At 43.8% G+C, this 25281-nt stretch overlaps 1 protein-coding gene across 1 annotated transcript in view; it reads right to left on the reverse strand.

Annotated features, from left to right (window-relative positions):
* SLC25A26 (solute carrier family 25 (S-adenosylmethionine carrier), member 26) overlaps positions 1–25281 on the reverse strand; it is a gene marked incomplete at its 5' end in the record, with an annotated part of 77806 nt that overhangs the window by 14648 nt on the left and 37877 nt on the right. The window contains one exon of the mRNA XM_010159143.1: positions 6743–6787. Coding sequence (XP_010157445.1) covers positions 6743–6787 — 45 coding nt within the window. The remainder of the gene's footprint in view (positions 1–6742; positions 6788–25281) is intronic.

A 25281-nucleotide genomic window follows, 5' to 3' on the forward strand; every position in this document is an offset into this window, starting at 1 on the left:
GAACAAAAGTTGGCCTACATGCAACAGCGTATTTTTCACGTTAAAAGCATTTCATTCACTTTTTCTCCCCATATAATACTGCATTGATGTCTGTGACCCATTTGGATGTAAATCAAAATGGATGTGCTAAAAGCCTGGTTAAAGAAAATGTCTTCGAAGCAGTGTTCCCATGGCAAGGCAGAACATAATATGCTAGCCACACTCGGTTTCCATGGCACAAAGGGCCGTATATGTGCCTGAGGAGGAAAATGCACTTCTGAAAAATCACTGCGAAGTTAGGACGGCTTTCCTTGAGCATCTGCACTGCTACTACTTCATAATAAATCTGTGCTTCATGCAGGCTTGTGTGAATAAATTACATTGCAGAATTACATGAGTCTATTAAGGTTCTTCAGCAAGAAGCAAGCGTCCGAATCAAATGGTGAGCCTTTCACATCCTATACACGCCTCCCTATTCTACCAAACGTCCCCAGACGTCACTGGCAAGCTCAGCGACTTCTAGAGAACTGCTTGTGGTCTGGGCATGACCAAGAGCATCAAGTCTGGCTCTGTATCTCCAGACTGCATGAGCCTGTTTTACTTCTGCTGTTTTAAATGCTGCATTGATGATCCAAGAGCATCTGACTTTCTCAAACGTGTCTGCAGCGCCCTAAGGATTGCATTTGTTTCTTTCTCTTTGGTGCAGATGGTGTATAGCATTCCTTCGACTGTGCTTCAAGGCTGTGTGAATGACACTTATTGTGACACTAATAAAGCGAGGGCTGTTTGCTGAACAGCTGTTGGGTACATTGTTCTTTTGTGAGAAAAATGCAGCCGTTATGCTAATGGCATGCACACGCCGCAAGTTACATCACGCCTCGAAACGCTGCCGTGGAAATCTGTTTTCCTGACACAGCACCTAAGCAAATGGCAGACACGTTAACGTTATTTAACGATTAGGACTTAATCCCTAAATCAGCCCGATCGTTACTCAAAGAGGGAGCGAGGTATGGTAGAACACTTACTACACTGCCTGGAAGGAAATGGGTTTAAAGCTGGGCCTGGGTTTCATTTACTCTTGACTTATATGCAGCTGAGCGGAGCAGAAAGAAATACTAGACTGCTCCTCCAGGAAAAAAGGAAAGCTGTCGCCTACCTACAGAGCAGGGAGGGAAAGAGCTAGGCCCAGTTTGGCTACACTCCTCTATTTTCTACTTACCTTGTTAAACAGCAACAGATTTGATTGTAAATTTTAGGAGGGAAATAGAATGTGGTTTATTGTTTCAATGGTGGAGTTATAAACACGTATTACTGCCGAGAACCCCAGCTGCCCGGGCAAAAGCATTCTGTAAACTTTTCATTCTTATTAACTGTAAAAATCAGGGGCAAATAGGCTACACTCCTCTATTTTCTACTTACCTTGTTAAACAGCAACAGATTTGATTGTAAATTTTAGGAGGGAAATAGAATGTGGTTTATTGTTTCAATGGTGGAGTTATAAACACGTATTACTGCCGAGAACCCCAGCTGCCCGGGCAAAAGCATTCTGTAAACTTTTCATTCTTATTAACTGTAAAAATCAGGGGCAAATAGCTCTAACCAGGATTAGAGTCCTCACCCTCCACCGAAACCCATCAAGCAGTCCTTACAGAGCATCTTCAAGGTAGGGCTCAAAGTTGTATCTGCACTGGCAGCCACAAGCAAGGCTGAGCCCACCCTCGAACCAGACCTGTTCACACCCTGTACAGCCTATACCAGCCCCCAGAAGCTGAGCTCTGGAGGGGGGACCAAGAGAACCAAACAAACGAGTACACGTGCCAATGTCTTCATGTAGATCTACAGTTCAGTCCACCAGCAGGTTTCCCAAGCTCTGTTCCTCTCAACACAAGCGCTTTGTACCTGGGGTGACAGCTAAACCTGAGCAGAAAACAAGGACCTAAGCAAGCGTAAGCCCAATTCCAAGCCTGCTCTCCATCGTCTGGACAGAAATCAGTTTAGGAACAACACAGGGAACATCTGTTCTGACCCAACCAACCTTCTGATGCTGCTCAGCCTCACAGGGGAATAGCTGCACTCTCCCATGATGGCCCACTTATTTCACAGGGTGGAAACGTGCCTGTGTGTACTCTTCAAAGCAGTCTCTTCTTCTGAAGCCACCAAAGCATTCCTCTGCTTGTCCAGCATCTCACAGTACTGTCACATGCCACCACAGTCATTACAAAAATCTCACAAGAGAGACCTGCCCATGTATCTCAGCTCCCTGCCTCTGGATATTTCCCCCGAAGGTCAAACCAAGTATCTCTCTCTGTAAAACACCCGTTAATTTGTGAGACTTGCAGATTTGAGAATGTTATGTTTTTGCTAAAGCCAGTGACAAAACCACATGTGGGCTCACCATAGCTACAGAAAGACCCCCAACAGAAGACAAAGAGGGAAATCCTGGTCCCCAAGTGCCAGAAGAGCCAGAACATCACCTTGACTACGGTCAGTCCCAGATTTTTATCTTTCCTTGCAGGTCCAGGGCCAGCGGAGCAGCACAGGCTGTGCCAGACCTCCCAGAGAGGCTACATGGGCGAGAGCAGGGCTGGCTGGCACACACACTGTGCAGGGTGAAGTCAGCCTGACCCTGACGTTACATAGTCCTAGCAACATCCAACTGCCTCACCTCGGAATTGGATGTGTCTTATGAAAAAGACAGTAAGTTCCCAGGATAGTAGGTTTGTTTTCCTTAAGAAAAAAACCAAAAGCAATCCCCTTTGTTTTTCAAGTCTACTTATTTTGAGATCTACGTCCTCCTGTCCTGCCTGTTCCTTCCCTCCTCACTGGTTATCAGTCTTTCCTCCAGACATACAATACGTTTGGTCTATAAAGAGAGCATTCTTCGTGTACAGCTGCGCTGGAGTAACCCTTGGAGGCTCTGAAGCACAGCCAACATGCAGAAATATAAAACCCAAGAGGACCGAGTCTTGTTTCACCTAAGCCGGGTTTCTCTTACACGCAGCACTGTTCTCCGAGGGAGCTGGCCATTTCCACTCAGCCATACGAAGGCGGCATTTTTGACAAGATGTTTCTGGACTCAAACATAATCTGGACTCAAACATAATCTTGATTGTGTGGTGTTTGGTTTCTGGAGATGGTTTTTTTTTTTGGGGGGGTGGGGGGGGGTTGGGTGTTTTGGGTTTTTTTTTAAGTCTATTTTGTTGGAAAATAACCTGATGTTCTGTATTTCTGCAACATCCCCACAGCAGAAATTACAGATGCCTATTTTCTTAGTTAGGCCTAAAAGAGAAAAATTATGGATTAAAACACAACATGAACCAATTGATAAATCACTTATGTGCTGTTGGTAGGTACTCAGATATGATGATTACAAGTGCTGAATAAAACGCCTGAACAGAGCACAACAGAGTCATCTGAGTGGAGACTACACACCTCTGGCAGTAGGGTGAAAGCAAGAGCTGCACTGGACTCCCATAACCCACACCAATTTCATGCCAAATACATAGCCCTGTAATTTGAAATTCCCACAATGAGGAAGAAACATACAGTATTTCCAAAGCAAGATAGAGAGGCACCCTGGAAATTCCAGGGCAGCATACAAGGGGACTGTATCTGACAATGTTATTCCAAAACTTGAACTAATACGGAAGGCAGCATGCTTGGCTGGGGTTTGGGAAGCACATCACACCTTTGTTCTGCTGCCTTTCTTTGTGGCCAGCTGGCTTTGAGGTGGGATCAGAAGCATTAGTCCCACCTAAAAGAACCTAAATTTGATCAAACTGCCACAGTGGTAACCAGGGTTGGTGTAGCAGAGTGAATAAGATGTGAAACGTCTCTTCTTTTCCTGGACTCTGAGAAGAATTCCAGATTGTTTTAGCTGTGAGGCTTGGGCTAAAAAGACAGAGAAGCACTACACTAACTCACCCTAGTAGAGATTTACAATGTCTGCCCTGAAATGCGATACGCCATAGCACAGTTCCCTTCTCCCCTTTGGTTTATACCAATAATCTGTGCCCAAAACAAAACATGGAACAAATGAAGAACTGGGAAGAGAAAGGCCATTAAGCATGCATTAGAGCAGTGGATGCTAAGATCACCATCATTACTGTTGTTTCTTGAGTCACTGTGAACTAAGAAAGGAGTCTGGCAGCTGTTTCTAAATCTGTGTTCACCTGAGTGAACAGTAAGGCCTGTATTTGAAGCAGTATCTGTTTCTTGCTAATTACTGCAATACTACCTCTGCCAGCACCCACACCATACGTAACCTTAGAGTTTAGCAATCTGTACAAAGCTCTCTCTTCTTCTAAGCTAATTTAGTGCATGATATGCAAGTTTACTCTCACATAGGACAGTTGGTCTAGATTCACTGACAGAAAGGAACTGTGAATGCAAACTATGTGGCTAAAGCCTGCTGGAAGCATAAAGAATAACCAGAGAAGCTTGGAGCTAAACAGATAAAAAAAATGGGATATAGAAACACCTGATTTGCAACCTACGACAAGCCTTTATGAGGCTGCTTTAAGCTTAACACCCCACTGCCGGCTGCAGCCAGCATATATGTGAAGGAAAAGGAAACTTCTCTTCTTCCACGTGCCTCGCTCACTGTCCTTTACAGTGGAAAGGTATTTTTCCTCTTTTTTATGGTGATCAGCTTGTTCAGGGAATTTTAAGACTGAGTCTATCTTCCATCATCTTATGTAACTTTGTGCTAAGGGTTTTTAAAATGCCACAGCTGCAGCACTTGTGTTCTCCTCCGTGAGATGATCCATGCACATCATACACAACCACTCCCGCATTTATTTTCTCAAGTAGCCCCATTAATGCAGTGCAGAACAGACCCTCAGACATGATGTCAGTAGCTCTTCTATGTTCAGGCTTTGTGACATTTGTCTCTTGCCCCCTGCACTCCCACCTCTTAATCAGTGGCCTTTCAAGCCCCTGTGAGAAGCCCCAGCCTAATCCTAGTGATGCTACTGGCCACATCCAGCCTGCTGATGAGACCAGAAAGATTTTTGTCCATTGTTGTACTGTCAGGGTAATTTTTTTTAAAGAGCATCATTCAGATAAACAAAACATACTCTGCCTTCACTGCCTGGCTTTGATAGGACAATCCTTGAGCTCTCTCCATGTGCTGAGCCAAAGTGACTGGAGCACGCAAGACTGATTTTTGCAGTTTTCTACTCTCCACAGTCAGAAGAACATATTGCAACGGGTTCGTGGAACGAACTGACCTGGTTTTGTTTCTCTTCAGATCTGCACTGACCTCTTTAGATTAAACATGATGTTTCATCCCAAGTGACTCACTCCTGTAGCTAGCTAAATTCAAACTGCCTTCTTTAAAGCCTGCAATCTAAACAATACATTTTATTGTCACAGCTACATGGACATTAGTTAAAACAACTTTACATTCTGAAAACAGCTACACGGTGTTGCTGTTTCATGTGGTTTTGGCAAGACGACCACACAGTTTCTCTTTAAGCACTGCCACCTCTTGCTCCCAAACACGGCTGCTGCACTAACGATTAGCAGGTCAGGCCAGCATCGCTGCCGAAGAGTTTACAGAAAGCCATTCCTAGACACAGGCAGGGAAACAGATTCCTAATAAGGTAGCCAAAGCTGCCCGGTGCAATGGGACGATACCCAGACACCACATCAGGCCGAGCTCCCAGGGTACCTACAGAACCCCCTGTGCAACAGAGCTCAGGTCTGGGGAAGCTCTGTCTGCGTTTCAGTCTCCCTTTTACACTTGACCCCCTGAAGCCTTTAGATGCAAACGGTCACACTGTGGGCTTGTCCCCCCTGAACAACCCAAGCTACTGACACCCAGCGAGAGGACAAGCTGTTAAACCAACCCAGCATACAAGGACAAAGAGGAACTCAAGTTCTTCTCCCTAAATAGAAGGGCAAGAGGCAAGGAAGATCACCACCAGTTCCCACCCGTCCAGTACCTCTGCCCAGTTTGAGTCTCAGTGCCAAGCTTGCTCACAAGCCCAACAAGAAGAAAGTTATTCTCTCTCCAGCTCCTCTCTTACTGTATTTTGTACAATGCATTTAATGATCTGCAATAACTTTCTGTGCTTCCAACCCAGGATCTCAAAGCACCCAAAAACCTCTTTCCTTCATCTTCTGCACTGAGTTAAAGGAAAAACAGAGGGACAGAAAAATCACGTGCCTTCAAATCCAACCCTGTTCTCAAAAATGAAGACTCTGTCCACGGTAAACAAAGCAACTAGCTGTTGGGAGAACAGCACGTCATTCTGCAAGACTGCACTACTAAAACACCATCTATTGACACCTCCTTTGAATGGCCTTTAAATCAAGTATACGCAGCCAATCAAAATAGCTTGTCGGTGACACGCTGAGAATCTCTCCCTGTCCACAAACCCAAGCTCAATCAGTTTTCTCTGTATCACTCACAATTTCCTGTTACCTTGAAGAGTGAAACACTAAAAAATTACTAAAATTAAAAAATATTACACAACACAAGACAGTTCCCACTCTAATCAGTAAAAAAAGCTAGAGCAGAAGATAAGATTTCTGGCATGCTGAGGAGCAAAATTTAGATTGCATGCCACACATCAGTGGTTAGATATTCCCTCTGATTTTTCAGATATTCAGGCAAATGATCTTTACATGCACAGGTATGTTAGTACTTACTGACTCTTGGACTTGCCCATAATTGTGATAATGAAGTAAGATAAGTTACCATAGAAAGCCTTTGCAAAATGTGTAACTTCTATTTCTATCATTAAAGGGGACTTACCTTTAAGGACTCCCAGAGGGGAAATTGCACCAGAGAGAAAGGAATCTGAAGAGGTGAGAAAAGGAAAAAAAAAAACCACCATAATGTTACAAAAGCAAATTAGGTTGGTATGTGCCTCAACTGGCTAAATTAGGAACAGTTATTGTTCACTCAGTGACCTGCAGCTTATTACATTTACAAATCTTTACGGACACTTTACGCAGGCTGCCATTAAATGACTGGTTGCACTAAAGCAGTTTTACTTTGTATATCACATTCCCTGCTGAGAGGTTAATGCATTGTTACCAGGGTGGCCTAGAAGAGCAATAAGCAGTATGATCTAGTGCAGGGATGTTCTTGGTTTGACACTCGGCCAAGAAAGCCATAAGGATGGTTCAAGAAACATGTTCCCAAGGCCAGGAATAGAGGTTGGCAAAATAGAAGATCTTCAGCAATACACAGGCTCACAAATGCTGAGCTGAAAACAGCTGTGCTCCAACCAGGGCTTTGCAGTTGGGCATCAGCTGCAGAAACTTCCCTGAACATCTCCCGGTTATCTCACATTAACCAGCTCTCGTAAGAATTAAAAGCAGGTTGTGAAGAGCCACTACAACCCAACTAAAATCCAAGGGAGAAGCTTGGTGGTTCTCTTCTCGTCAGCTGTAACGAGAGGTTCTTCTGTCCAGCAACAGCCCATATCGCTACCGAGGCTCATTCCCGCTGCCATGTGTCCCAGCAGTGCCCGTGCATTTCCTGCTCCTTTACAGATTTTTGCCCTGACAAACGCCTCTTGACCAACCCTCTTAACACACGGGGGATAAAAACAAACCTACATCTCCGTCTGCTCTGTAGCCTGTGCAGGGCTAACACATGTATTAAGGCATTTCTTTCAGAGAATCACAGAACGGTTTGGGTTGGAAGGGACCTTAAAGACCACCTAGTCCCACCCCCTGCCATGGGCAGGGACGCCTTCCACTAGACCAGGTTGCTCCAAGCCTCATCCAGGCTGTTTGCATCATGAACAGGGCAGTTCTTTGCAACAAGACGCCACTTTCCAAAGTTATGCCTTCCCTTATAGTTTCTTGCTCCTCCAATCTCTCCACTAAGTTCTTCTGGCCCTTCCTCCTCCTCCATCACTATGAAAAGCTGCATCCCATACCTGCCTCTGGTATCAACCCTGCCTTTGGTATCTCCAGCCCAAGTATCTATTCCAAGACATCTTGGAGAAAGAAGCCCCTATGAAAATACGAGCCTGTGCTAGAATTGCCCTACAGCTGTACCTGGAAGCCTGCCCTGCCCCTTCCCAAATGCTTCTGCAGTTATCTCGTCCACTTTGGCAGCTGGTCAGCCTCAGATTCAAATCTTTTTCCAAGTATCTATTTTCTCCTACTCTTACCTTCTTTCCACAAAGACGATGCATGTCAGGTTAGTTTTCCCCCCCTTATTTAGTCTAATTTTGCAGTTCATGCATCATTTCATTAGTATCAGAAAACACTTACGCACCTCTTGCCATGAAGTAGGCACTCAAGATGTGTCACACTTAACCAGTATAAATCTTTGCTCTTTGTAACATAATCTCAGATTCAAAACATTTATTACAGAGATACAAACGTCTTACGAAACCCAAATGCAAGCGACACAAAGGAATCTGAAATAGTACATCCATTCAACATCACAAGAGTTAAAGAGTATTGTCTGCTTCCCTGTGTGGCAACTAATGATTAATAAATGAGTCTATTAAGTTAATCTGCCAGGCAAAACTAAGCTTGACAGACACCTGCCACAGAAAATTTGTTATCTATTCAGGCAGGAAATGGCAGTGAGAAGAAATCAATGTCACTGCTGTACATTGAGCTGACAAACTGAAATCTCAGAGGAAGTTTGTCATCTTGAACAATGAGCAATATCCCTGGTGGCATCTCAGAGCCCCACAAGAAAGGTCAGACATGGCTCTTATTTATCAGGGCCTTGAAACTCTAGTGTAGCAATTAAATTTTGGTTTTAATACTGGGTGAAAAAGCCCAGCTATTTGACAGTAATGTGTGGTAATATATTTACGAGAAGATATATATATCTCTACATGCTGCTGCATCATTGTTGAATTGGAGCTAAATGGCATGATTTCTTTGCAATGTAAAATGAAATGCAACACAATCTTCTATTATCTGGGCCAAAAACCAGAAGAAAAAAAAATCCCTAATATCCATTACATTTCCTTCAAATTTGTTAGAAGAGAGAAAAGGAAACGCTCTGTATCCAGCTGTACACCAAACAAAACAAGCTTTCAAATACAGTCTCCAAGTTTTGATTTTTTATGCTCGCGAATGAGCAGTAAAATTATGCAGCTGTTAATAAGACAACAAGGGAAGCTTTTGACATAAACCCCTTTTTATCTTCTAGCTAGAAGCATTAAAATCAAGGAGGAAATTTGTTCACGACTGCTGTACGACTGTCAGCGTTAGTGGTGTTGGATGTCTGTGTCCGGCTCAGTGGGTACCAGAACTGGATGGGTGTCATGCGTTTCCCTTTTCCCCGTGAACCCCACGAGATGCTGCGATGTGCAGGCTTCACAAGTGCCTGGGAAGGCTTTGGATGTTTGTCAGTGGGATCTGCACAGCTGCTGAGCTCCCTCCTAAGACACCTGCAAAAGAAGGGCCTAAATATTCCTAAATCAGACCTGAATAGAATTGAAAAACTTGCAAAAACCAACCAAACTAGGAAGCACCACCCAGAAATCCAAGAGCAGGACCTTCGCCTGCACGAAGAAGATCCTAACAAGAGATGTCCTCCATTGGAGCCTGTCTGACAACATCCTGATTTAAAAACAAAACCCACACAGGCAATTTCATGGGTAGTGGAATGAAAGGGAGTCTGGCTTCCTGCGGATTTGGGTTTTGTCATCAGATTCTCCGAGACCAAATAATTTCCAAGTCGGGTTGGGTGATCTTCCCACGACAGGGACCTCCATCACGTTTCCGCTCGACATCTCTTTCACAGCGCCCGTTCAAAGTTCAGTTCCTACTGCAAGCCTTCCCTCAAACCCCTTCATCGCCCTGATTCTCCCCTCACACGTGTATTTTCAAGAAACTTGTAAGAACTTCTATTCATCTTTGCAGCCTCTGCCCTTCCACCAGATTTCATGGCCAACACGTCCAAGGCTGCTGTGCGTTCCACCCTGTTTGCATAAGCCTTGTTTCCCTAAGAGACCAGACTAAACAGCCCACGCCCAAAAGCAGGATTAATATATGCAAAAAGAAATAGCTCTGCAAGGGTAACTCATTCAACGATGGAAAAGCCTTTAGATGGCTTATTGCCCTTTAGTCCTCTACCACGACAGACATGACAAAACCTCAGTGTGGGGACCCTTCTTAATTTGAAGATTTACAGTGTCTCATTCCTTTTCATATTTTGCTTTTTAAAAGAAAAGCTTTTCGGCCACGAACAGAATCGCACCCTGCCAGGCAGCGATATCTATGCCTGAAACAGGCTAAGGCAACAATAAAAATGTGGTCCACACATGTGGGTAACTTTCTGCCAGCAAATATGAAACCCTGGCGAGCTCCACCAACCTCTCATTTGACATTAATATAAAATAGACAGAGAGTACCAGTTCCCATGTCTGGCCTAATGTTATATAACTGTGCTGTTTGTTCAGAGTCAACTCTTACACCGGGGTTGGGGGGGGAAGTTTAAAGCCCCCAGACAGCTGTAAATCATTATCCTAAAATGTTTTATAGGTTGGTGAAATTATCATTTACCCTGGTCCCTGTAGTCCTTCGCACCTGATGCCTAACAATGTAATGAACAAGCAGGTTCTTATTTCTACAGATCTAGTTAATTCTTCTGATACAGAAGGATTTTAAAAGATTATTTTTAGTAAGTCACTTCCAGAAATAGTTGCACTTCACAGCAAGAGCAAGATATGCACAAGCTCCTCTTCTAAAAAAAAAAAAACAACCAGCAAGTACTGAAGATTGATGACATCGCCAAAGTCCTCCCACCAAATATTGTTTAATTATAAATAACAGAAATTTAAGGAGGAACTTAATAATACTCTTTGTAACTGCAACACTTGAAAGTAATTCAAAATTCACCCGTTCAGTGTCTGATGCTCAACTGCAAGCTGCCATGGTCCCGAAGGAGCAGCCAGGGAGCAAGGAGAGAGCGTGCTGAAGGACTGGCAAATGGGGCGGCGGAAGAACCAAAAGAAAAAAAACCCACTCATCAGTCCCTTCAGAACTGGGATTCCCTTCCAAATATGAGAATTCTTTCACACAAAGAGGAAACAGATGTCCACGGCTGGAATTTGCATGTGGCTTTATTCTTTTCTAGGATACAATAAAACTACTCTTCTTCTTATCCTCCGAGCTAGAAATTAAACAGTGGCATGTCATGCCGAGTCCAGCTGTGCTTTCTACCTCCAACCTTTATTAGCAATATATTTAAAAAGAAGAAGAAATGAGAGAGACAGAAAGAAAGAGAGAAACTAGAAAAGCACAAGAAATGAAAAAGTATGTGGCATGTGTTCTCAAAACAATATAAAACCTACAGATGTTCTTACTAATCTGTGGCACATGTTTGTTTATTCAGGTTTTCTCTGTCTCCAGCTCAGCGGCTTTGCTCTCCAGAAGAGCTAGCTGTTTTTACAAACGTTAGAGTAAATACTGAAGGAGAGATTGGCACAAACAGCCAGAGGAGGAAAGAGGCTCACCTTTAAGAGCTTCCTCGGTGTCCCTGCAATGGTACCTCTGTCCCAGAAACTGCTCACACGCATGACATATCCCCACTGTCCCCAACGTTAACAGCAATGAGAGAAAAAGCAAGTTACGAAGAGGATTTTGACAGCAAACAGCAGGAACATCTGCTCCCTTCAGGAAGGATGTACTGCAGGCATCATGGAGTAGTTCTCAAACTGGCACCTAGCCTGGCACTCGCATGTGCTTTGACGAGGCTCACAGAGACACTCACACTGTATTTACCAGAGCTGCAGGTGCCAAACCGTGCCTTCTCCATTGTACTTACAACAAAAAGTCTAATAACACACCTCTGAGTATCAAAGAAATACAGTTTTCCAAAGATACATAAACTACAGATTTCAGGAGAATAATTTTCCCCAAGTCCATTTAACATTCCTCTTTTTTAATTAGCTTCTTTATAAAATGTGGTTCTAATCAAACAGGTTCAAGGTATAGTGGAATAAAACCACCCTGTCTGCCCACTGGAGTTAACACCAAAACGTTCCCGTTAATAATCACAGTAAATCTAGTTCAGCGTCTTGTCCTAAAATCCTTCACACGCTTGTCCAATACATCTGGACTACGATAAACTGGTGTTCCAGCTATAAATATACATTCTCTGTGATAGAATTTGAAAAGACAGCATGAAATGAGGGAAGCCTATCCCCTGGTCACGTCAGAGGTCACAGCAACAGACACCATCACATACAGTACCGTATGGAAACCTGTAACTTCCCACATTCCTAAAGGTGAAGGTGTAGAGGAGCTCGGCACAGCCATCATTGCTGGTATCCCAAAGCCGACGAAGTTGACTTCTTTCCTTGCAAAGCTTCAATTAATACTGCCTCCCAGGCCCTCCTTGATAAATTACAGGCTATAGGAGCTTAATGAAGGTAATTTGTAATCTTAACAAGAATGAAAGACTGTCAAAGCCATCAGCTGTGTTCCTGAAGCTCCGAGAGATGCAAGGTGTGAGCACGGTGAAAGAATGGACAAGTTTACATGATAAATAAATGATGGAGGGTTTTGTTAGTAACCACTGACTCAACGAGAAACAAAGCTCTTCAGGTAAGTATGGCAATGCTGGTATAGCAACGACCAGAGAGGATCTCTTGGCTCTGTTCCTTAAGGGACCAGATTCACATACAGCACCTTCCTATACAACTGCACAAAGCCAAAGAGAGGTGGAAGCTGGGCCATCACCGGTCAAACTACTGAGTTATATTTGCAAAAAACAACTTTTCACAGCTCTTGGGAGTTGAACGCATGGCTCTGCAGCACTGCCAGAGGCAAAGGGGTGGCATTTAGGGTGGCAGAAACACCAGTCTCAACAGTACCAAGGGTATCATTAAAACAAGGGCATCAGACCAGGCACCAGAAGCCACCTGAGGTGAGCAGCAGTTCCCTCATTTTCAAGCAAAGAACATTAGCTCTGTGAGAGCTGGGAGACAACTGCAAGCTATAAATGGGACGAAAACGAAAATTCCTGAATTACACCCATTATTCTGATTCAAGCATCCAGTAACCCCTCCAATGAATATTTGCTGTTTCCTCAGCTCTAAACCCAAAGTATTTCCACTTCTCACCTGGCACATGTAAACGTTTGGAAGTAAATTGCTTTCCGAGACAAAACATTATGTGCCCCACAACGTTTCTTGATTCGGTTCCAAGCCATTCTCACAGATGTCCTTTGGACCTGTGTGGCAGAACTACACATACAACAGGTTTTGCTTTAAACCAGCATCACATACTCATTATAAAAGCAACATATAAAAGGACATTATACAGAGATAGATAAATACAAGGAAAATTCTGTCCAGTTTTCCCTCCTTCACGAAAAAGGTTTCATGATTTAAAAAAAAAAAAAAAAAAAAGTTTTTCTGGAGGGGCAACGTGACCAGCAAAGAGAAAGACACAGTCAGAGATCCAGCATGACTGCAAGTTCCCAAAACATGGGAAAAAGAGAAGCGCTGAGGCAGATGCACAAACTCAGCGCAGGCTGGATTGATTTAAGAGAGCCTGATGATCACAGAGCCCCAACTTTGCGCACAGGTGAGACAAACCATCACCGAGCTGTGGAAGGCTCTTTCCTCAAAGAAACAATATTAACAGCCTTTAAAATTGCCTCCGTTTGCACCAGCCCTTTACTTTGCTGGGAGGACAGAATAACTATTAGAAACTGTATAATGCTGGCCACAGAAATCGCTCTTATTGTACCTCAAAGAGAAGCTGGACTGACCAGCCCCTAGTTAGACAAATAATATCTATGTTCTCTCATTCTCCAGCAAAGAAGAACTAAAGGAGATGCCCTTTTTGCTATTCCTTCTCGAAAACAAACCAAAAAAAGAATCCTCAACAAGAAAATGAACATGCTGACCAATTTGTACACGCCGTTTTCTAGGCGCAGATAAAAATCTTGTAGGATAAAAGATGAGTTTAGCAGCTCTAGAAGAATGAAGGTATTGTTTAACAGGAAGCAGATGTATGTCAGATGGCAAACTCATTAAAGTGTCCCATCGTTAAAGGAAACGGGATAACAACGAGCCATCTGAAAAAACCTGAACCGATCAGGAAATACACAAGCCGCAGCTAATCTCCTATTTATTGGTAGGTAATGCCTTTAAGTCATGCACATGCATTGAGTTTAGGACCATGAAGGACTAATCTTTGTTCTCATGAAAAAAAAAAATCATAGGAGTAGAAGCCTAGAGCATGGAGCATGGCATTTCTGGAATAAGTCTTCTGAGGAAAGACTCCAACATTTGGAGAAGCTATTACATCAGTACGTGGGTGCACACACACACGCAGGGTTACGTGCGGCTGGCCAGGCAGCACGGCAGCTCGCTGTGAAGGCGTTTTAGCATACTTCTTACATACACACAACATTTTAAATCTAAATATAACTACAGGAATGGCTTATGAAAGGTGCCCATCAAGGGAGAGCCTCTAAATACAAACTTTTAAACACTAATCAAAGAGAAATCACAGGCAGACACTGGAGTGCTGAATTAGCAGTATCACCAGGTTGAACAGTTCCTCAAATAAGAATTCAGCACAAGATACAAGGACCAGAGTGCAGGGAATTAAACAAGGAGGAGGTTTGATTCACAAGGCAGGTGGATCTGTGGAGAAGGGTGAGAGTATTGCTTCACCCAGCAAACACGCGAAGAGAGCTGACAACAGTGCAGCTGTAATTGCACTGACATCAGCGTAGGAACTCGTGTCCTCAGAGTAACAGCCACAAAAAATTAACAGATGGGAAAGAAAGGTGCCTCTCCCTTCCTGGATGTATCTCAACCTACAGCAGTTTTGTTACAACGTCTTGTTACTACTTTATGAGTACAAGTATAACATGAGGGCTCTCACCATGAAAAGTAACTCCATCTCTCTCCAAGAGATTTCTGAACATCACTACAAAAGCTTCCACGGGAAAATCCATCTCTGCCTTTTGCACATGGGCCTGACTGGAAGTTCGCCGAAATCGCTGGGAATTTCGCACACGTGGCTTCGAGAGCTTTCGGATCAGGACCCATGCTCAAGATGAAGGAACGAGGAGGGGGCAGGCTGCAGCACAAAACAGAAGGATCCACTCGGATCCCACGGTGCCCTTCCCAGGGCGCACGGCGAGGGCAGGATCTACGCTGTGCTCTTTTTGACTTACGCAGGAAACGCTGCAAATTCCCCCTTTTACAGAAGCGGACACAACAGCCCTACTGGTAGCTGTCTTTCAGCCCCAACTGTCCACATATGAATACAACGTAAAGCCCCAATAAAGTCAACGCAAACTAAGCAAATCCTTTTGAATGTATTACCACATACGAACGTTGGGGTTTTGCTGTGTCAAAAGCCTGGCTGGTTTGGTAACGGTATTCCTGTATGCTTGCCTTTTGTGGGAAAAACCAATGGAATAAGACAAGTAATCAAACGTTGCGTTATACAAAACACCCCACAGCAACTGTGAGAAAACTGTTCTGTCTAGGTCAGTGCAAGCCCAAGAGTAGCAGAACAACTGCTATAAACCGCCACGGTGAGATGTCTTTCTTTCAAGTGCATGGCCCACCAGCACCGTTCATGTATCTCACACCATTATCTCCATCATGTGGCAGAGAGAAAAAATGCAGATTAACGTCAAATTTAGGAAACGCCATTCATGTGAAGGTATTTTACTTATCTTACGCACAATATACACGCTTATGTGTACACACATTCAAAATCCTGTGAGTAGCTCACAAAATGGGGCACTGCTAAGCTTCTTTCTGTGACTTCTATTTTCAACTACCCGGGACGAGCCAAATCTGCACTGCACAGCCCAGGTAAAAGGAAAACAGCCTCATCCCGCAAGGTGCTCGCAGGGGCAGTGCCCCCGTGGGTACCAACAACACGAGCTCAGGGGAAGGAGGGGAAGCTTCAGCAGGCTGGGGTGAGGGTCCATCACAGAGCAGCCTCCACGGAAAGGCAGTGCAGGGGGAGTTAAAGGACTGATCTTCACAGGCTCCTTGAAAGAGTTCGCCATGTGTGATCTCCATCAGTGTTAGTGGAACAGCAAAGCACCAAAGCACCTCTAATTTCCCACCTCTTTACAGAGAAAGAGTTAAGTATCTTCTTATGTCCCATACTGAATGGTTTGACCATCCTGTGTGTCTGAACTGAGACTGGACAGTTTTCTCTCCCTCACCTACCCTTTTTTAATTTTTAAAGAGCAGTTGCACTGCTTTACCCCAACCACAAGACGTGGTCTTTGCAGAAGTCAGAGTGAAATGACTTGCCTATGTTATATCAGGGGACATACTAGCTTACGGCTATGGCCTCTCCTAGCTTTTATATTTTAAATCATGAGCTTTCCTGAACTGCAGCTACAGTTCCACAAACTTTAATCTGGTTATACATTACAAAAGACCTACTCTAAAACCCATTAAAGTGAACTGAAAAATCGCAGCAGGCGATCAAACCCAAATGATCAGTCAGACAATGCACATATGGCTACAGGAAGGATGGTTCCTTTATTATTTTTTTTTTTACCTCCTAATATTTTTTGATGGTTTGACCAATTCTGCACAATTCCAATTCAAACAGGAAGCCCCCTGGACCCGGCAGACCTCCCTGCCTATGCAGCTGGAGAGCTTCTCCGCTCCCAATGGAGCACGTCTTCCACCCTACCCAAAGGCAGCAGCTGTACAATGCTGGGTCGGACACCGCAGGGCCACCTGGGACCCGCTGCCCTCCCAGGTGTGGACGTGCAGACTCGTCCCCGGCAATCGAGTCCCTGGGAAAGCCGTCTGGCTGCCTGCATCCCCCAGCTTCCTGCCTGTCAGCAAGCTGGGAAAAAACTTTAGCCGAGGCTGGCTGCATATGCAAATCCAGTATGCAGAGAGCGGGGAGGGTTTGCCTTCCTGAACCTCTTCCAGGCTTCCTCAAAAGAGTCTAACCCTGCTCGCACAATGGCACCACCATTATAAGAGCTGTGGAAATAAAAGCTATCATTCTCAATGATTTGTTTTAATTCATTTACAGAGAAGATGCTTTTAGCCTAAGCCTTTGGATTCATTTGCATGTCTTTATACAGCCACCTCGTTTCAGTCTGCCTTGGGGATCTACCATAACCACAACGTCAAGCCATCCAAGCTGGGGGACCATCACACGCGGTCCCCCAGCTTGGATGTGAGCGGAGTGTGCCAAACTCCAGGATCCACAGGAACAAGGGTGCTTTGGTGGGTGAGAACTAAACAGCTGGAACATCCCAGGCACACATAAACCCCTATTTTCTTCATTTGCTCACCCCCACAGGGCTGTCCATGCATCCCAGCTACAGGTTTGGGCTATCTGTAGCACCTGATGGGAACTGAACTACACAGCACAACAGCCCCTACCTCTGATTCTACGAAATCCTGATTATAGCTGTCATCAACAAAGTAGATACCACTAAGTTTCTTCTTTACCAGCATAAACCATCCCCTCCACGCTTGGCAAAGCACTTAGCACATGCTTAACTTTCACTGTTGCTGAACAGGAACAGGATTACACTTTAAAAACATTAAAGACCAAACCCAAACAAGTTTTTAGACTCCATACTCTTCTTTAAGCTCCCAACTTCCCATTAATCTAAAACCTCTTCCAGAGCTGGAGCTGGGCCAAATTGTTTTGCTGAACTGACACCTAAACAAAGTTTTCTGCTAATTTGGTGCTGCAACCAACGTGGTGAATGAAGACAAAAGCCAAAGAAAACTGTCTAAACTTTTCTGTGGGTTACTTTAGATATACAGTAAAGAACCCAAAGTGACCTCAAACACCCAACAGAGGATAAGCCAAGGTAACAACACAACTGCAGGTCCACTGAGAGGCTTTAGCATCACAGCTAGCAGCAGAAATGTCCAACCAGCCAATGTACATGCCAGAGCATCACAGCGGGATCAGATCCCACCATTTCCAGCACAGTCCCTCTCACACAGCAGGTCTGAGCACAGCATCTGTTGTACTGATGGTCCCTTTAAGAAATGTACGTCTGTGGAACACATTGACACCAAAAGGAGAAAGCCAAACTTTACGCCCACTGCAGCGTGGCCTCTGGAGGGAAAGGGATGGGAAACACTGCAGCTTTAATTCATTTCAAGGCCATTTCACATCCAGAAGCTTCCACGGAGATGATTTCTTTTCCTCATTGGATTTGCAGCCATGTCAAATGCCCATCACAGCCAAGCAGCACATCTGCCAGTTCCCTGCTGGCATAGGTGGATCCATAAAACTCAGTGCAATGGCTAACATTGTGCTGCTTGGTACAGGCCGTTGTAATACGCAGCGGTGGATGGGATTTACATATATATGATTTGAACCCTAGTCTTCCCAATTGTTTTCCAGCTGCGAAACAGAAAATCAACACCGAAATAACTTTCAGGCTCACAGGCATTACTTGAGAGGAAAGAAAATCAAACACAAAAATGTTGGTTGGGAAAATAGCCAGACCTTCACTAAGCACGAGGAATCTCTAGAAATGTTACCGTTTTAGTGGTATTTGAGTATCTTCTTGAGAAACTGCTCTTACATTGGTCTCCAGAAGCATTCAGACGCCATTCACAGACCCCATAACGCACGCACGATGCTCCTTTCACCCTGAGACCAAGATGTATCTGTCCAAATTAGTTCAATAAAACTATGAGGCAACATCTGAAGGAAAAGAACACTGATCCTGATCAAAGACACTGTGTCCTTGAGGTTGCACTGCACGCACCCAAAAAAAGAACCAGGCAACGTGGTAAAGAAAATATTACAAGCAAGTTCAGGACCAAATGGAAAAGGAAAGAAAGCAATGCTGGGCTGAGCTATCTCAAAGCAGATGCCTTTTCCAGTGTAATGTTCATAACCTTTTGGGCTGAAAAGGAACAGACTGGTGTTAGCAGCAGATAATATATCCAAGTGACTTAAAACAGTATTTCTCCTAATGAGATTAGCAAGCTATACATTACACTTCCCACAATGTTTCAACCTCAAGGCATTTTAATTACATTTTTCATTTATCTTCCCTCGGATTTTCTATGCCAGAATGCTTTCTTCACCTAAAACACAATTTTTATCTCAGTGCAAGTACTAATAGACCACTTCAGACAGAACAACAAAAATCTGTGGAACTCACACAAGAGCAAAAATCAACTGTGGCTTTCAATGAAAAGAGATAAAACCATTAACGCCTCCCTCTAAACTGTACCACCAAACGCTGGCAGTGGGCTTTGGGGTCAAGAAAAGAATTAAGAAACCTGCTGAGTAGTGTGCTGATTCTGCATTCACACATACAATTTTAAAAGCTCAGCTGACATGATGCCAGTAAGTGACCTGACTTCAATCGGAATTCCTGCAGCGAGTACTATCAGTGCCTTAAACCTAGAACTTAGACCTAGGCCAGGTTAGATGAGGCTTGGAGCAACCTGGTCTAGTGGAAGGTGTCCCTGCCTGTGGCAGGGGGGTTGGAACTGGATGATCTGCAAGATCCCTTCCAATACAAACCGTTCTGTGATTCTGTGACTAATCTGGCATGGAAAAGAGGTTCCCAAATTCATGCTGAAATGCTGACAGACATAGTGAAAACGGCCTCTCACATGGGAGGGAAATTTCCAGTAGACTAAGAATGAGAATCTGAGACAGAATGAGCTCTGCCTCTGCTGCCTGCTTGCACTTCACCTTCCAACTGCGGGGATAGAGGAGTTGGTTACCACTTTCACCCTGCTCTCAAGTGCTTATCACAACCCCCGCCACACGTTACTGTCCCCATCCCTCCCAGGTGCTGGTCTGGCTCCTCATATAACTGCTTCGTCCCCATTTCTTGCCAAATAAGCAGGGTTAAAAGATGGCAAGCAGGAACAGAGGCTGCAACCTCTTCAGCTGGCTGCATGTCCAGAAGACGATCTCTGACATTGGCCTAAGCCTGACTTCACCCTCGGGCTTAAACCAAGGATCAGCTATTCCCATCCCCACCATGGTGAACCCAGCAGCAGCTATCCCAGAAAAAGACCCTCTGTACCCACGGCCCAGCTGGTAAGGACCCATTTGGAATGCAGAGCTGAACAGAGGGAAGATCCTATCCACGTTTCCAGACCCTGAGCCACAGACTTTACAAGATGTGCTGACTGTAGAGGGGAAAAAACACTAACAACCTGGTGCCTTTGCTTTGCAACACGTAGCAACTCAGTAAGATAAATGACAAAAGCCTTTACCGTGGCGGAACAGTTAAATACAATCACAATAAAATTCCACCTGTCAGCTCCAAAAGCACCCCACATGTAGAATTTACACAAGCTGAACTGGAGCTGGTTCAGGGCATGTCATAACAGTTAGTCATTTCTGCACTGTGCACTGTTAAAATTGGCCTCAAGATGAATTGAGTGCCTGTAAAGGGCAACCATATTTCAAGCAAACCAGGACATGCTCAGGATAGTTGGACTGCCCCTTCAGTTGCATTCCAGAGTGTCTAATTTTTGCCACTTGGTTTTCGCAAAAAATAGCTCCAGTATACTTCCGAAAAGTCTTTCAATCCAGTAAAAATACTTTGTGGTGAAACTCTGACAAAGGAGGAAGAAGAAAGGCATTAGTTTATATTGAAAGGATTTTGCATAGCATTGTTCCAACCTACACTCCTAAGCAAAAGGCAAGGATCACAGGTATTTTTTGCTCACACGAGTTGTTTGCAATCTGTCTGTTGCATAAATAAGACAAGGCATTTCCAAGCTAAGAGCAAGCAGCTTGTTTTGTTTGTATTTGTGATGCACTCCATCAAAAGCTACTTCTGGTACAGAAGACAGCATTCCTAAAATGTAAATTAAAAGGGGACTGTAAATTATTTCATTCCCGTTTTTCTCAGGGGGCTTTAACTCAAGAAATCTCACCGTATGCAAAAGGCTTTTGAATCAAACCAGTGGTGCTGAGCACCCCATCCCTTTCTCAAGTCAACTTAATTTCAGGCAGACAAGCATGGGGGAAATGCAGGGCCCTTCCCAGCAGCTGTGCATTACAGGAGCCAGTCTAACACAAATGAACACAAATCCTCTTGGGCTTGCTCAGAAATTAATGCACCAATAATGCAAGATTAGTATGGAACAATGAGACAGTTTTCTCCCGTGTCACACAAACTACACGGAGGATATCGGCACATCACACACACTTTGAAGCCAGCAAATTACAGTGTCAGCAACAACTACATTTCAGATGTAGATACTAGAACAGTCGTTAGAGGCAATTTCACAGCAAAGGCTGCAGCGAAGATCATTCCCCTTTGCCCACACTGAAATAAGTCTTCAGGTGCTTTGGTGCACGCTTCAGTGACATGTTTTTAACAAGGTATTTGCTTGATTAGAAGGTAAATATTCTTGTAAATGATTCATTTTAAAATGTTGCTATTCTCACATTAAAAAAAAAAAATTGCCCTCTCACAACCTTCAAAAATAAATCTCTGGCATCCTTAAACCCATACAATTAAAATAAAAAAAAAAAAAAACATGGTATCTTGTATTTCCACTTATTCCAGGTAACTTATACTATATGCAGCCCAGCCAACTAGTTAAAACTTCCTCCCCTTATCTATTTCCTGATGCTACCAACATCCAGTTCTCAACATCCAGCATTTGGAGAGAAACTGAGAAAGCTGAACAGCCGACTGGGCTGCACAAGGTCTGTGGTATCTTCTGGGAATAAGGCATTGAGCAGAGAGAAATGAGGTGGCAAGAAGTGATCACATAAGAGAAAGATAAGGTGGAAAAAGCAGCTATAACGTTGTTGCAGCTCACTTTTGTAACACTTTACAAGCAACTGAAGATTTGCCCCAGGACCTGCAAATATGGGAGGGAAGGCAAATGTCATTGCTTAATCCACTTAAAAGAAATGCAGCACAGACACTGCAAGCCTCAGTGCCACTTTGGTGACAGTTTATCCTTGATAAATAAATCATTTATGCACCTGACACAGCTCGTTTCTTCCTTTCATGATAATTATAGTTTTAGGAGCCTCACTTAAGGGGTGCAAATTAATTTCCAAATTCCACCTACTGTCAAAGAGTGTATTTTATTAGGTGATTAATTACCTGCAGGAGCACTTCAGGAGACACCTTGGAGGCAAACAACGATTGCTGTGACAGCTCCTTTAAGATATGGCTCCGCTCCTAAAGCCCGATGAGACCAGAGATAAAATAACTGCATACAGGTGTTATCACATACAACACCTTGGGATGTTTGTGCTTCAGAGAAGTGCATTTCCCCTCTGGAACACGCAAATATTTGCCTGGATACTATAAGGCTTTGCTTTGCGAGAAGTCCCATAAGCTGCCTGGGGTTGGGTCCACTTCCACCTCCACAGAAAAACAACTCTTCCAATAACACAAGTGGAGAAACACAGAGTTTAACAGATTTTTTTTTAGGATTTATCCACCTGTTTTACTTGTCTCTTGTTCTACACAATACCCAAAGCACTGTGCCCCTGTATTTCTTGTTGGCCTTCTCTTACAACTACACCTGCCTTTCCTGGGAATCACAGTACTATGGAGAAAACGAGATCCAAAGGCCGTTGACCAAGGGCAGGGCCTGCTCCCAACATGTTTGTCTAACCTATCTGAACAGCCTCTCGTGATGGATGGACTGCACAGATGATCAGCTCAGGTGCTGCTCTGTTGGCAAGTTCCCCAGAGCAATTTCAGTCATTACTTCTTCACCTTCTCATCACAGGCACAGGCACCGATTTTTCTTTTCTCCTTCGCAGAAAATTTTCAAGTACTTATCTTTATTTATCATTTTTCCCTCCCCGTGGCTTTTCCAATGCTTTTCCTCCCTTTCACACACAAGGACATCAGTCTCAGACCGCCAAAGGCAATTCTTGCCGTGCATTTCATCAGCAGGCCTAAGCCAGATTGTTAGCAAAAGCTGGTTAAGTCTAAACCAACACTAACCATTCAAGTTTGAGAGCAAAAGAAAATACAGAGTCAGAATAGTCAAAGAGATTCTCTCATCTGACAGCAATGGATTTCTTCTGATTTTGGGCTAGTGGGATGTCACAGTTTCCCTCCAGCATGGATGGAAGAAGGAACATCAGAGCTGAACACTTCGGAGGTGGGAGAAAAGAATAGAAAACCAGATTTTGCAAATCTGAGAACTTACTATTCTCTAACAAAGTAATAATGAAAGACAGAATCTTCTCAGAAGCATTTTGCAGAGCTGAGGATACATGGCAAAGGGAAGGATTGCTCTGGACTCTGAAAAGACCACCTGAAGACAGAATATATCTGCAGCTGTTGTAGTTTTCAAACCTAGTGTGACTTCCTATTAAACAGATATAAGCTCTTGACGTAACTCTCAGCTAAAATAAGATCAGAAAGCTATTTGCTGCACTTTCTCTCTCTCAAAAAAAAATGAAAACAAAAAACCCAACCACCAGCAGCAGCAAAATAAAAAAAAAAAAACCAACACCAAAACAAACCCAAAACGAACAACAACACACAAACTTCCCAGAAAAACAATCAGATTCCAATGAAGATCAAACTGGAACTTATTGCTCCAAATCTGCCCTTGATTAAGTCTGGGGCCTTCCACCACTCAACAGTTGTTACAAGGTTATAGAGAGAAGTCTCATCTGAAACGTCATATAACCCAAAAGTAATTAACCCACTCTGACAAACCCTGTACTACAAACCTCCTCCGATTTTAACCCGTATCGTATGCTAGGGACTTCCAGTCAAACATTCTGTATTTTCTCATTTACACACATGCGCTTGTTATTAAAACCACATGTGGGCACTGAATCATTTCATGGTTCGTTTAGAGACAAACACGCAGAAAATTGTGGGAAACAAGTATAACCCTAAGAGTCTGTGCTAGCCTGTGCAGTTTGAGGCATGCTGTGGTACAGAAGCTTCAGCTACAGGACGATTATTCTGGGGTTCAAAAGCGAACAGGAGAGAAGTGACTGTATATGTGCACTGAATTTCCGAGCACAGTTCGGAAAGCCAGGCAGTGTGACAGTTTCAACCCTTAGTGCCTTGCGAAGTGCCACGTGTGCTCAACTATTAGCTCACAACAAAAACCCTCAAATGAGGCTGTAGGATAGTCTTTCGTTTCTGAAACTGGTCTGGCAATGAGGAGAATTCCCCAACTGCATAGGAAGTTAGGAGCATAACCTCAGGCAAAGCACTCAATCTTTCTGGATCTGACATCTGGAAAAAATGGTAGCCCTTCATCTTGCCCATTGGACTACAAGGTCATCAGCTCAAAGATGACCTTTTGCTGTGAGGACACTCAGTAAAACAGGAAGGCTTTGCTTTTGAACGGGTTTGTAGGGATTATTCATATTACAGCAGCGGCTGAAGGACCCAAACATAACGTGCCAGTTCAGATGTGCAACACACATGACAGTCCATGGGGAACACAACAACTTTGCATTTACTGTTGCATTCAGAAGCATAGATTTCCCAAAGGAAAACAACTTCTAGATAAGCATTTTCTATAAGCATACATCTCACCTACAGATCTTCTTCTCCAGCAACACAGGGGACATTCATGTTACGCCTGCAGATCTCCAATTTTGCTTTGGAGCCTGAAGCAGCATGTACGTGATTCAGGTTTCTTGTTGAACCCTCTGTAAGGGCTGGAAAATGTCAGATCCTGACGCTGGAACACAAACATTTCTAGTAGCTGCAAGATCTCAACCTTCCTCTTACAGGGGCGTTATGTACACACATCCAAGAGATTTTCCATGGAACTCAAACGCTTCAAGATAAAATTAAACCATTAAATGATGAGGTCTTCGGGAAGTTCTAGGGGACACCTCTCCAAGTCAACTCTGCCCAAACAGCTGCTTACTAGAAAGCTTCACAAAGAGGCCATTAAATAAATAAATAAATGAACTGTGAGGAAAGACAAGGAAGATGATAAACGATAAACCTAAAACTCTGGAAACCATTGGGCTGGATAAGGGACACGCACTTCTCTCAAGAACACTGGCTTACCCGTAGTTTTACAAGGATAGGAAGGACACTCAGAAGCAGTAATGAAAATCTCAGACCTCAGCCTTCCACCTTGTTCCCATTAATGTAATACTATAAAGCAGAACTTCTAGCTGGTATTAATGAGGCAGTAAACATCCCCTTTCAGGAAAGAGCGCTGTAATTTCAAGCAGCTGCATATGTAAAACTATCTCATACTAAATAGCTGATTCCTGAAGAGGGAACACAAAGAAAGCCCAGCCAGGTTCCTCTGCTGAGATGTCTGATACTTCTGATGGATGGCTGGAAAGATGGAGGAGTGGGGAGGGAAGGTCACAAGATTAACAAGCACGTCAAACACAGAACAGTATCTATCAAGA

This window comes from Eurypyga helias, unplaced genomic scaffold (assembly GCF_000690775.1).
Source record: "Eurypyga helias isolate BGI_N326 unplaced genomic scaffold, ASM69077v1 scaffold3239, whole genome shotgun sequence".
NCBI classification, from domain to species: Eukaryota; Metazoa; Chordata; class Aves; order Eurypygiformes; family Eurypygidae; genus Eurypyga; species Eurypyga helias.